This window comes from Falco naumanni, chromosome 4 (genome assembly GCF_017639655.2).
Source record: "Falco naumanni isolate bFalNau1 chromosome 4, bFalNau1.pat, whole genome shotgun sequence".
NCBI classification, from domain to species: Eukaryota; Metazoa; Chordata; class Aves; order Falconiformes; family Falconidae; genus Falco; species Falco naumanni.
The window spans coordinates 744069-758146 of record NC_054057.1 but is presented as its reverse complement, the minus strand read 5'-3'; the positions used below and the strand labels follow the sequence as shown (position 1 = coordinate 758146).

Sequence of the window (14078 nt, the reverse complement as noted above, 5' to 3'; positions counted from 1 at the left end):
TCATATAAAGTTGGCTATGAGATCCTTTCCATTCTCCAAGAACAGCGAGAAATAGAAAAACTAAAAATAAAACTGTTCCTTGTGAATCATCGGAATTAGCGGTACAGAAAAGAGATATTTCCCAAACAAATGTTAGTTGGCAAAGTGCTCGGAAATCATTCTTTCCCTCGACAGCTGCTCCTGGGGGGCCGTGCCCCTCAGAGGGCTCAGGAGCAGGGAGTCCTTAATCACCTGCTGAGCACACCCTTTCTCTTATGGCTTTTACGGACCTGAGCTTGTACCTAGGATTCATAGGCCATGTTTTTCACTTCAGTCAAAATGTAAAACTAGCCTTAAATTAGCTTTTTGAACTCCTGTTTTAGCTGCTGGGTTGGCAGGAGCTTTGATAGCATTTTAGGTATCCTGATTTCAATCTGACTTTTGCTCCTGTGTCAGTAACAGTGTTGTAAGTTGTTCTTTGTAAATTATTGTCCTTATACATTTCATTTTTCTAAAGCACTGTTTGTGCTATCAATTCCATGTCCATGTAAAGCAACGGGTGAGATATTACAGAAAGGAGACTTAAGCATTTACCTCTGGAATTATAACTAGTCCAAATATTAACCCAAAAAGGACAAGATTCACTCCATACATCCACCGCAGAAATATGAAGTAGGAAGCGACTGAGGAGCCAAAGTGACCTTAAACCAGAAGACACTTCATTGTTAGGAGTTTAGAAAGGTTAAACTGTTCCCAGCAAGATCTGCACCCCTTTACCCTCAGGACTTCCCAGCGTGTTGCCCCAGAGCTTCCCAAGAGTCCCCACCGCTGATGTAGACAGCAAAGCCCAGAGCTGCCCAGCGTGCGTGCTCCTCGTTTGGCTCTGGTGCCAGGGGTGAGTGGGGACTGGGGACCAGGGGGCTGGGGGGTTTTTTGGATGAAGGCAAAGCTGTCTTATACACAAGTTGCCACTGTACAGCAACTTCCACTTACTCTCCACTTCTTTTATCTTCATCTCCCAGGGTATGCACTGGGTTTTAAAATTGTCAAAGTCCCTCTTAAACTTCACCCATTTCTGAAACAAGACAACATGGCAGTGAGCAGAGAGGTGCAAAAAGATTGTTTCACCTGCACAGTTTCTAACACCAGGGCTTCGTGGCATTGCTACGAGGGGGTGTAAAGTCCCAAGCAGAAACTCTGGTCTGATCTTTTGGACTATTTCAGAAACTGCCTCCAATCCAAAATCCTTCCTCCCCAAATTGTTCACCTTTATTATCTGAGTTTTAACCTTCCCAGGCTTTTGGAAAGGTGCAGTTGTGCTAGGGGTTTACCGTATTATATAAGGGTGGAAAATTCAGACCTAACTCTGGATTGAAAGAATTGATGTGTAACCAACTCTATTTAAAACAAAAAAAGGCTTTGATAAAATACTGAGCTTGAATCCTTCCTCACCAAATCGGTGCCTAATTTCCCATTGATTTCATGCTCTCAGGCCTGGCTCCCTTTTTCACTTCTCAATATAATCTCCATGACAACATGCAACTTGGCTACCAACTTCAGTCTTAAACGCAGTCATCATTCTCCCTGTTATCTCCTCATTACTGGGAAAGATGACATTTCACAGGAGTCCATGGGGCAGTGCAAAGGTTCAGCATGGCCCCTCTCCCCTTGAGGGGTACTTTGTCTCGCTGATCAAGGTTTTGGAGGTTGCAACCAGAAAAACGTGGTTTTCCCTGCTCCTGCAAACCCTCCCTTGCTTCAGGGATGGTCACAGTAAGATTCAAGGCGGGAGGGGGGAATTTTCTCCTGTCCTTTCTGTAATATTCATAGGTTTGAAGCTGGCTAGTATTTTTTGGAATGTGGACAGGAAGTTTTATTCTGATTTCCTGGTGTCTCTTTTGCCAAATACAGGTTAATAAACTCTACCAAAGATGTGCTGAATACATAACCAGGCACCCAAGCTTTCCCCTGGCATCATTGTAGCACTTACCTTTGCCATCATCATCTTATATGCGTACAACTTCTTGCCCTTCCCTTTTCCCAGAGCTCCTTCAAACTTCTCTACAAAAGCTTGTGCCTCCCTAATTGGAAAATAAACAAGCAGGTTATTGAAACAGCAAAGAGGTCTAGCTTTTCACCTCTGCCTGCACCAGTGGGAAAGCAGCTGTGCTCATGTGGAAGTGGGGGCTTGGTCTCTCTCCACACCCTGTGCTGCACCTGGGGTTCTGGGTACTGGTGTTGCTGTGCCATGTAGAGCTTATGTGCCCACCTGGGGCTAGTAACAGGTCCCCAAGCACTCATGTTCATGCAGAGATGTGCCCCACAACTTGTTCCACACTTCTTCCTGGGTGTGACCAAGACCCCGCCTGTTCCTCTCACTCCAGAGCCCTCCCACCCCGGCATGCCTGCTATAATTTCTCTCTCCTAGTGCATTGGCCAAGGAGCAATGACATTGTCTAGTGAAGCAAACTCCAAAAGGATGCAGAATTTCCCTCCATGAACACCTCCTAGGATAAATATCAGAGATGTGCAATTGGCCCAACAGGATAATCTCAGTGCCAGAGAAAGGAGTGTACACTAGGCAGGAGTACAATCAAGCCGCAAATTCAAATTAGTTTTAGAACAGAATTTCTAATGGAATACAGAGAAAAGAACCTAGGTAGATGCTGTTAGAGTATGTTGAGTTTGTGAATAAAATTTCATCGTATATTGGTGTTGCTAATACATTGTGAGAAAAGATTAAATTTTAGGAGTTGGGAAGTCTTTTGCAATCCTAAACCTGTGGGAAAGATGGACTTGACTTGGTAGAAATAGTTGGCTAGTTCAGCCTGTAACTGTGGGGAAATCACCTGTGAGTTTATTTGCAAACCTGAAGTGAGATTTCTAAGTCCTGAACATACTATTCACTCTCTTTGTGTTTCACATTTCTCATCTGCTCGGTGGGGCTAATCATTTCTTCTCTCAGGGCTGAGCTTGTGCAGCCAGATTAACTAATGAATGTACAGCACTTGGAGCCTTTCCGGAGACCCCTGAACAAGAATGCAACAATTTTGTGTAGGTTCATTAGCAGGTGGTAATGTTTGCCATAGTTCAGGAATAAGATTAAAGGGTGGAGGTATGTTATCAAACATGATCCTAGGCAGAATTTTAGCCAGGATCCTACACCAAAGGGAAAATATGTCAGAAATAATACTGCTTTGCTTTTTTTTTTGTTGTTTCTTCCCTTTTCTTTTCTTGCAGAACTTTGGACTTTTAGGGTCATAAGATTTTATTTGTAATGAGCTCAGGTTCGTAGCATGCCTGTGAGATAGAAAAGCTGCTCTAATACAGTTTCCCTGTGTAGATCTTTACCCAGACTTTTTTAGAAATAATTGGCAGTGTTCAAGGCTCCTGATTTTAATGGACAATGGAGCAGGTCTTGGCCTTCAAGGTGTAAAAGAGAGAAGATGAAACACACAGGCCTTCACAGCCTGGTCACTGCAACTCTGAGCAGCCCCTTAGCAAACATGGAGAGGGGCGTCACACCTCCCCCAGGGGCTGTACATGCCTTGCAATGCTATTTTGAAAGCTTTCCTGGTAGAAGGGAGTTTCAGGGGATTTTTAACCAATAGAGCCAGGATCTGAATCATTGCCTCAACATGGGAATAGTTTGTTATGAGCCATTCCCTGCTGACCTGTGGATTTTGATTTCCTTGGTCTGCCCTGCCCTGCTGCCCCCATTGTTCTGCACTAAGGGGTCTCTGCAGCCGCCTGAGTTCTTCCCACATTCAGCATGGGCTGGGTGGCAGTATTATCTTTGCTCCATAAACCTCTGCAAATAATACAGCGTTTTTTCCAAGCAGCCCCATGTCAGGAGTGCGAAGTAACATGGCACTTTGCTGCTCTGATTTCTGTTTGACAATGGGCATTAATAAGCAAACCAGGCACAGAGTTTGCTTTAACAAGTAGCCTGACAGTAGCGAGTCATTTGGTTTTAAATACAAGGGTAGGATGACCTGGCCATGGATATCAGTTGAACAGATTTGCACTTTGTCCGTTCTTTGGTTACAGAGGCTGAAAATCAAATTCCTCATTTTAACTCTGATAATTTAAACCCAGACAGGCTGACCAGGCTCTGCCGGTCACTTATGATGGGACTGGGGTGTTACAGTAGCAGCAGCAGACATGCAATTTCTAGGAAAGGTAGTGTGTATCCGGCCATCAGAGAGGACCCAGGGGCGTGGGTTCCTGGTGTCATGGGTTACCTGAGCACCGAGAGCTTCTTCACCATTCTCCAGGGCTTGTTCCTCATGGTGGAAATCAGTTTTTTCTTTTGCTCCACCTGCTCCATCAGCATTGCAAGCTCTTCCTCTGACAGCGACTCCTCGTCAGATGAGTTGGAAGAAGCAGAAGAAGTACTGGGAGAGACACAAAATGAAGGGCACAAAATAGAAAAACTGGCAAGAGTTAGAGGGAAGGTCTTGCCTGGAGTGGGCACAGTGCTGGTGGGCCCCAGGGATCCCACACTGATGTGAACATAGTGCCTCACTACCCCCCAGCTTGGTGTGATGCCAGCACGGCCCCTTTGCACTCAGGGCAAGGCTGCTCCCAGCCAGGATAATGAAGAGGCAATTGCACTCCACCATAACTTGCCCAGCACTGTGCCTTGGACCATGCTTCAGCTACAGTAGCATCGCTTAGGGGTACAGCTGGCTCTGGAGAAATGTTTTTCACACCTTCAGAAGGAAATGGAAGATATGGAGAGAAGCAGGGGGCTGGGACAAGCAAGATTTGGAAGAGGAAGAGACTTGAAAACATAAGAGATCCATATTAACCTAAATGTTTCCATAGACCAACTAAACAAATGTGCCCAGATCTAAGTCGCTCAAGCCGTCTTGTTTAAGAGTGCTTTTCTGCCCCTGGCTGTAGGTTTTAGGACTCCACTGCGTTCACGGATCTGATCCTGGTTGAGAAAAGGTAATGACAGAAGACTTTGGAAGCAGTTTGGTTGTGTGGCATTTTACACTACTGTTTCCCACTGTTGTATCTCTTTTGGGAGAGCAATAGTTTATTCACAGTCTATTGGTTTTGTAGTTCTGACTCATACACCACTGGCACATCTGCTACCCCTGCCAGTCTGACATAAGGCACCACACTCAGGGATTGTTTAATTACCTGTTTTTCCTGTCTGTCTTCTGTTTGTTCTCCCCCCCCTTTCCTTTCTTGTTTGTTTTCTTTACTTTGTTTGCTGACTCCTTTTGATCTTTGGTAGGAGCCTTTTTGCCTGTCTCTCTTGGCTGAATTCCTTTCTCTCCCACCTTTTTTCCGTCACTATTATTTCTTTCGTAGTTTTTTCTCCTAGAGGCTCTGTTTTGTTCACTACAACTGTCTTCCTCTTTGCTCTCATCTTCTTCTTTGTCATTCTCTTGCTTTTTCCTTTCAAGTCTGCTTGCTCTGCCAGTTTTCCTGGGGGGCCGTTTCTTAGGTGTCTTGTCCTTTACTTCATCTTCTGTAAGGGATAAAAAACAAGTACTTTAGGAAATCCATGGCAGCAAAATAAGGATTCATCAGAGAAGTGCAGGCAGCCAGGATGCCTGATACAAACCCTAGTGATGTCACTGAGCAGATGTTTGTTAACCTGGGGGGGCTTTGTGTTATGCCCTGTCCAAGAACCGCATCCAACTCTTCAGTTCTGCAACTCCAATTTAATATAGTATGCCTGGTTTTAGCACATCAGTGACCTCTATGTGACCATAAGAAAACTGGAAATTAGTTACAAATGCAAAAGTCTATCCATCACAGAGCACAGACAGATACCTTGCCAACCTGTAACCACACCAGAGCAATGGAAACAGAAATTGCAGTTGGTTATACAGCATGTAGTTTACTTGTTGGTGCAATGTCCTTGAAAGATGTTTCATTTTCAAGGCTGGGAATGGAGGTCCTTTATTTATATAGAGATATAATATTTATTTATATATTTATTTTTATAGAGATATATTTATTTATATATATTTATTTAATATAATATAATATATTATATAATATAATATAATAAAATAAATATAGATATATATTTATAGATATATATTTATTTATATAGAGGTATAGAGGTACAGCTTAGGCAGCACCCGGTTTTGTTTCTCTGATTTTTCTTTTATGTGGTAAAAGTCTGTATGCAGAGGAGACAAAACCCAGATAGTCTCTGATTCATGTTTCATTCTTACTGGCATTGCAATCCAAAAAAATCTTTTGTTCAGACGTCAGAACTGCTTCCAGTTTGAAGGATTGAAATGAAGCGTGATTTAGTTGCAGAATATTATGGAAAGGGGAAAAAAACATTCAAAAAACCCCAAGCGTCTCCATCCCATTTATGACTAAGTACATTAAAATCGAAAGTAAGTTTTCCAGAGTCTTTCGGCTTCCAATTATCCAAAATTTGTGGCTGATGAAAATAAAGTGTTCAAACAAAAAATGTATAACTTTGGCATTGATTTTTTTTCCCCCAGGGTTGGAGAAATTGCAATGGAAGAAGGACATTTTACTAGAATGGGATCCAGAGTGAAAAATGAGCAGCCTAAAAGGTGAGGAAAATAGAAGAAAAAGAATTTGAGTATCTGTATTTTTCTTTTGGTGAAAAGTTAGAAATCAGTAACAAGCAAATAGTTTTTGCTTGCTAGTGGTAAAAAAATAGTGGGTGGTGGTTGTCACACTTGTCACTGGGAATGAGAAGGAGCTTTCAACTCATTTCTCAGGAGGCATTAGGTAGGTTTCAGTTACTATTTAATGGTCCTACTCAGCTGAATTTCAGTTAGTGATCTAGGTCAAAGTACCGCCTACCCTCTTTGGGAAAATGTTCATTTTGGGCAGCCAGCTATCATGGTTTTCATTTGTAAGCTATCAAATGTTAGGTTAAATGTGGAGCATTCATTTGTTACTTTTATCTTATTGCCTTGTTTGCCTGCATGGAAAAGGTGGATATGATTTAAAAAAAAAAATCCCTGTCATTTTCTAATTACTTTTTCACATTTGATGGATCATACAGACACAGTTGTGCATAATTTTTGCAGTAGCATCTACATTCATATCATATGATCTTATCTTTATTTATTTAGTGTTACAATTCTACTACCAGTTAATTCTCTTGTTTATTATGCATACAGGGTTAAAGCTGTTTTTAATCCCGTCACTGGTTCTTCCTGATTTTCCTCAAAGCCATCAGTCTGCCTCCAATCAATTTTCATTTTTATCTTCTCATGGCCATGATTAGTCAAGATACCAGTGTGTTATGGTCTAAGCATTACAGCGAGGGCAAGCAGGACCTCGGCGTGGTCCATAGCGGTCTCAGCCCCACATAGGGTGGTGTTTTACTGCAGTGCCCGGTTTATTAGAGATGAGTGCCAAGGGACGTGGGCTCTGACAGCCTCCTACTCTTGAAGCGTGGATGAAAGGGGACAGACTGCTTAAGAATGGTTGTTTATATATCACTATTGTAAGTCAAACCTCAAGGGAAAAATCCGTTTGCTTAAGAGTATCTCAGGAAACGGTTCCTGTTGCAGAGCAAGTCACAAGCCAGAGAGAAAAAAGAAAAGGCATCACCTCTTGTATTTCAAACAAGACCACATTTTTTAATCTCTACATTACCTTCACTCTCTGCGTCACTTTCGACTTGTCCATCAATCTCTATTCCAGCTGCAAGACAAAGAACAAAGAGTAATTGCATTTGTTGCTGGGATTTACACATGTGATGCTTTACACAGCTAGCCCTTAAGTGCCAGCTGAGCTTGGCAGAACATCGCTTATTGATCATACGTTATATTCTTTTCCTACAGCGATGCTCTTACTATTTACTTTAGTTCGGCAGACGGACAAAATTTCCCTGCATGAGCAAACTGAAATTGCATGATCCTTGAGAGATGCAAAATGGTGTGCTTGGGAAGTCCAAGATATTTTGTCAAGTATTTGGCAGCATCCAAACTGGAAGGATCTCATAGTGATACCAACCATCTTCCATGATGACCTGTAAAGCACATTTCTTTTTCTTCCCCATGACAGCCTCCCGTCTTTTGCACAGACACTGTAGCTGCTATGCTGCACATGCACGCCCCAGTCATACACAGGTTACTCTCTCTTCCAGTGCCCATGTGCTTGTCTCCTTGGCATTGCAGACAGATGGGCACATCCAGCTGCCGGTGACCTCTTGCTTGTGAGCCATGTGGGCAGGGGAGGGCAGAGAGGGGTGGGAGAGGCAGGGAAGGCTCGGGCTCTGCCTCAGCCCACCCAAACGCTTTCCCTTTTGCTCCCTTCTCCCCATGAAAAAAGCACCTGTCGGCATTACATTGCATTTCATTATTTAAACATGAAGGAAAGCCCTTTGGTGGATACTTGGTGGTATCATATGAAACACAGACACAAGTCACGTCTGGTTCTGACATAAGCATGTGGCTGGAGGTTTTGAAAGGATCAATTTTCTTAATGCCATATTCTTTACTGACCTGCGTCAATCTGTGTAACCCTGTTGCTCATTCTCCTGCGCCTTATTAAACCTCTCAGTTGGTGCCCCTTGGGACACAGCTGTGGGTCGCTTTTTGTCCTCCATAACTGTCCTTTGTAGGGGACTCCTAAGCTAATAGATGCAGCAAGGAGTCAGACACTGGGATCTCTCTTTCCTTTGCTCCTCTGTTCTGTGTGACCTTTGCATACTCATTGCACTTACTGGTAAAATAGGATAGATTTTCCTTCTAGGTGCTCTGAGGCTTAATTAATTAATGTGAGACCCTCATTCGGAAGGTCCTTTAGTACCACAAAGTATTGGATTGCACGCTGCAACTTGCAGTCTTTCAGTAGGCCAAGAATAGGTTTGTCTGAGCAATCTCCGGTGTAAAACCTGCAGCATCTGCCCCAGCTGTAGCTTCCTGGGAGGGGCAGTGCATCCCCAGCACAAGGTTTCTCCTACAGCATACAGACTGCTCAGGAAGGGTCTCCCAAGAAAAAAGCTTACCCCTACACTGGCTCTGGAATCTGCTGTGGACCCCTGGCTTGCGCAGGTGTCCCTTGGGGGACCTGGTGTGGTGACAGTACACAAAGACTTTCTTCCAGGTGTCGGCAGGGAGAGTGTTAATCCTCCCCTTCCCTCCCAAAACAGAGGAATGTTGTGGGGATTGGCTTGAGGCTGCTGCCACCAGCCACTCTTGCAGGTGACCCCTGCTGTGGGTCAGGTGCAGCACCCACCAACTCGAACGAGAGACTTAATGCTGCCTTTTGCTTGCTGGATTTTGGTCCAAAGGCACCTTTCAAGTATTTTAAGTCCAGTCCAATGGATTGTTTGATCTGCCTTTGACTTTAGCTCAGCTTGCCTGAACTAAATACATTTGAACTAAATACCATACAAAATGTGTGGTATATGCCCATACATTATTAACAACTCTAGCCCTGCAAGTTCATTACACAGGGTGTTTTCGCTGTGTGTTTGCCTCACCAGTGGGTCTGACTGGGGCTGAAAGGAGCAGTAGCAGTTTTGGAAGTTCTTCCCAGGAAACAAGTTTCACCTATAACCTTGTGCATCAGTGTGGTAGGTTGAAAATTTGCTCCAAATATGATCACTAGGCCATTGCATTAATACTGCTCCAGGCAAAAAAGAGAAATTTGCAGCTGCCAGCAGATTTTTTGCAGGCTACTTCGGTTGCCTCAAGCCTCAGCCCTAAGCATCTCTTTCCCAAACAGAGGATCTAGGGACTTCATTTTCCTTGTTAAATGAAAGCCAGGTTTCTGGATAATCAGGTGGTAAGAGGCAAAAGGGGTGCAGATGCCTGTCACACTCTCAGAATATCATGCTCCATGCTGCACTGTCTCTGCCTCACTGCACCCTTCTTTTTCACCAAGGCATACTCAGATGCTTTTTGCATGCTCAGGGTATACTCATGCGGGCATCTCATTGCCAGAGCTGAGTGTCCTGGTTTCTACCCTGTCACACGGTCAGTCATTCATCTATCATCTGCACTGAAACTGGGGTAGCTGCAGGCTCCAGACCTGCTTGCGCCACTTGGCGTACCCATAGGTACTGAGTACGTGATTTTGAAAAATGATGGGGGCTGCAAATTCATTTCAATAACAAAATGTGTGGTCAGGTAGGTAATTACCTCCCTTCTGTCCTTTGATTTTATAATCTGTTTGCAGTGGTAGCAAGGTATGATGTTTTCATGGCAGTCACAGGGGTCCTGGGCACCCCTTGCCACACAAGGTGATGAGATCACCCTGCACTGTAGAAGAGGGTGACAGCTGAGGGATCCCAGCACAGAGGACAGAGCAGGGATGGTAGCTGTTCAGTGCTCATGATGCAACTCATCAGTATGGCTGTTTAGTGGCTGAACATGTTTGCAGTAAGCTCTGCATGGATGTTGCTTCACTGCTCCCCACCTGCCCCATACCTACACTGTCAGTAGTAGTAAGATTGCCCATGACAAACTGCATTCTTACAGGCTGGGTGGCAGTATTCTACCCTTGCAGAAGCAGGGATCGTTATCCTTCACACTTCCAACTTCATTGGACTCCATCCCATGGAGGGGAGGGAGATGCACAATGTCTGATAACTATTTTGTAATCAAGAAGGTTATTAAAGTGGTTGCCCAAGTACTTACAAGTACTTACCCTTAAGGAGAAGTCCCTACGTTACCTTTCAGACTCAGCCTATAGTACAACAGACCCTTTGCATATGATCTGCTGCTCCCTTTGCCTTAAAGCCCCAAGAAAAATAAATAACCCGTCCAGGTGATGCTGTCTTCCTCCTCCCGAAGCAAAGGTCCACTTGTAGCTGATGTGCAGCTATACAAACACAGTGAGAAACCTTGCAGTCTTTGTCCCTCGTGGCACATGTCCTTGGAGGGAGAGGCAGAGCCATCGTCACTTTTCAGGTGGGCCAGGCAGTACCAGAAGGTGTGATGCAGAAGGCAGGCTGTGCAGGTGAGCCTGGGGATCCTCCAGGAGCAGGGCTCAGTGCAACAAAGTGGTGTCATTCAAGCTGAGAAAAGCAAGAAAAAGTGCAGCATGGTTGGGCTAAAGCTCAGATTTGCCAGCCTTGTTTGCCTTGTTTTTTGGTAAGTGCCTAGAGAGCTGTAATTCCCTCCTGAATCAAACTGGTGGAGATCTTGCTGTACCTCTCTGCTGCTTTAGCCCGTGTGATACTGAGCTTTTAGTTCATGGACACTGAAGAGTATTGGTCAAAAAAAGAAAGTTTAAAGAAAAGAAGATAGAGTTGCTCATGCGCACCATTGAATTATTCATGGCTAAAAAACCTTAAGGTGGGATATTCTACAAAATGCTGTATCTGAAGTAAGAAAAATGTACTCCTTTTCATGTCCTTTTGACACACGTCTTTCCTTGATGGTAGAAGGTGCTTAATTAAAGGAAATATATACAAAAACATTGCAACAATCCCCAAGCATGGCAGGCCTGGGAGAGCGACAAGGTGTCTCGTGAGCCATGAGAGAGGTCGCATGTGGGGACTTCCTTTGCCTATGTGTGTGCACCAAACAGATGACAGGTCCTGAAATCGCTCTGTGTAGGGCTGACATGAACTCGTGTAGCCATACAATGGGGAAATGCTGCCATTCTTCAGCACCAAGCACGCTGCAGTCCTCAGCTTATGAGCCTGATTTTCCTAGGAGGATAAAGTGTCTTGCAGGGTTTATGATTTCTCAGGATTATGGATCAGGGGGATTAAGGGATTAGTCTTTTACTTCTGAGTTTTCCACACAAGGTATGAATAAATAATGCACAACCATGAGTTCAACTATTACTTATGTAAATGTCAGACTTCATACGCAGAGTGTGAGAAATTTATGGAGGTGTAGCACTTTTTTTGTCCTATACTCTTTTAGTTTGTTTCTCCTCCTGTTGGTGATTAATGCTATACAATTTGACAGTTTTGAGTTTTAACATGCAAGGACATTGGACGTCTCACACACCTCCAAGTGTTAAATAAAAAGCAGTTGTGTTATGGAGAGAGGGTAACTGAATCCTGCAAGCACATACAACATGCTTCTAAATGCTTAATGAGCTAGTGTTTCTACCTTTCTTGCTTTCTGATTAACATAGGGCTTTAGCTAATTAATCCATGGATTACATTTATTCAATATTCATCTCATCTATAAGTAATCTTTACTTGAGAAGGGGTTTGAGTAATAACAGTAATACCTGACCTATGTGTGAATATTTTGATGAGGGCCTAAAACTTGCAAATTGTCAGAGCCAACTTTAAGGATGTATCTGAGACAGACATTTAAAAGTTAGAGATCACTTCCCAGCACTGACTCTGTAGGACTGACTGTTAAAGAAAGTATTTTTATTTTTTTAAAACAATGTAATCATGTTTTCCAGGGTCTCTCAGGCATGCTTCATAAAACTGGATTTGGCTCAGCTGTGATCCAGCCTGGCTTTTCACCAAAATCAGGGTTTAACTTTGCAAAAAAAAATATTTCTGGCTAAGCCATGGAAATCCAGCATGGGCTACATATTGACCTGAGCATATATGTATGCAGGGATCATCCTGGCCCTGATGTAATCTCTGCAATGTTGCAGTGTTTCTCTGTACTTCTGCACAAGGGTCTGGAGCGATGTCTGACAGAGCAGCCTGGAAACAGTCAGAAAGGAAGGGCTCGTGAGCAGTGTCCATTGCAGACACATGGGGAGGTAGTCTCATTACATTAACATAATCTGGAAAAGAAATTGTTAAGCTTTTTGCAGTCTCTGAAAATAACCCTCTAGCTCCCATGCAGATTGGTGGGTCTGGACTGTGGCTGGAGGCAGTAAACCAGTGCCAAATACATGTCCTATGTTGTTTGTGCAGTGTGGGCATTAGTTACTCGTAAGTAAGGCCAATGCAGCCCCACTGGAAACAATGGCATGAGACTAATCTTGTGGGTTTTGGGATGCGCAACTCAATGCCTTGCCAGCTCATGCTTTGCCCATGGAAATAAGCTTTATCTGAATAATCCCAACCCAAGGCTGGGGAGCACAAGGCCCTCGAGGCAGAGCTATTGCTTTTTTATTTCTTTCCTGTTGTTATTTCATAGTGTTCTCTCCTTGGCTTTCCCTCGCCTCATGCCTCAAGGCGCAGCTGGGGGTTTCCCAGGACAGAGCGCAACAAGCTCTGTACATGCTGTTAGTCTGTGTTTTAGCTGAAGAACAATTACTGCCAGCGGGCTGCTAATTCAGGTGGCCTGTCAGGAAGAATTAAACCAAAACAGGGCGAGGATGTGCACTGGCAGGTCTTGGAGGTGTGCCAGCTCGGAGAGATATCTCTGAGCATCACATCAACCATAGGACACAGCCCCTCAGTCTTCTGACGTGCGGAATTAGACTCTATAACTCGAAAGTTATAAAGTAGGTATGTTTATTGTCTTATGGTTTGTGTCTGCCAGCTCACTGCCATCTTCGCTGACTCCATGTCTCAGGCTAAGCACATGCTTGGAATCATTCTGGATCCATGTGAGCCTGTCAGTGCTCTCCAAACATGTGTTTGGCAGTGATGCCAGTCAGATGGTATATGTTGGTCCTGCATCATCCCTCCCCATTGCTGGCTTGGCTGGGGACAGGCTTTGAGGGCAGGAGGTTCTTGTTCATTCAGAAATCGGTGTCTATCACAGTCCTGTGGTTCTGGCACTGCCTAAGTAAGTGGCATTGGAAAAAAAATATAAATTTCTAACCAGAGATGGAAATCCCTGCCCATCTCCCATGCTTCTGTTGGGGAATGGAGGCTGCACAACATTTTTTCCAACCAACCATTCCCTTTCTGAAGACTTAATGAAGTCCAAATATAAAGGTCATTGTGATGTTTCCAAGGACAAGAAGAGTAAATAGGGGAATTATTAAAATAACAGAAACTTCTGGACTGATCTAAACCATGAAACTAGTCAACACACTCTTGCAGTACTGAAGTGAAGAATGTTTTTTTTCGTGAAGGATTTATATGAAGAAACTTCTGGTTTAGAGAATGTATGTGGAAAACCAAGAAGAGGGCAGGGTTTTTGCACAGATTCTAGAGTAGGAGGTTTCTTGAGGAGGAACATTTTTGCTGGGCTCCCTTCCTACCATACACACCTGCTTGGCCCTGTTCTGGAGGA

The 14078-nt window shown here is 43.9% G+C and overlaps 1 protein-coding gene across 1 annotated transcript in view; it reads right to left on the bottom strand.

Annotated features, from left to right (window-relative positions):
• TMC2 (transmembrane channel like 2) overlaps positions 1-8008 on the bottom strand; it is a 35473-nt gene extending 27465 nt beyond the window's left edge. The window contains exons 1-7 of the mRNA XM_040593464.1: positions 7963-8008; positions 7603-7650; positions 5134-5467; positions 4224-4376; positions 1970-2060; positions 973-1054; positions 574-680 (exon numbers count right to left, since the gene is read on the bottom strand). Coding sequence (XP_040449398.1) covers positions 574-680; positions 973-1054; positions 1970-2060; positions 4224-4376; positions 5134-5467; positions 7603-7650; positions 7963-8008 — 861 coding nt within the window. The remainder of the gene's footprint in view (positions 1-573; positions 681-972; positions 1055-1969; positions 2061-4223; positions 4377-5133; positions 5468-7602; positions 7651-7962) is intronic.
• Positions 8009-14078: the final 6070 nt, after the last annotated feature.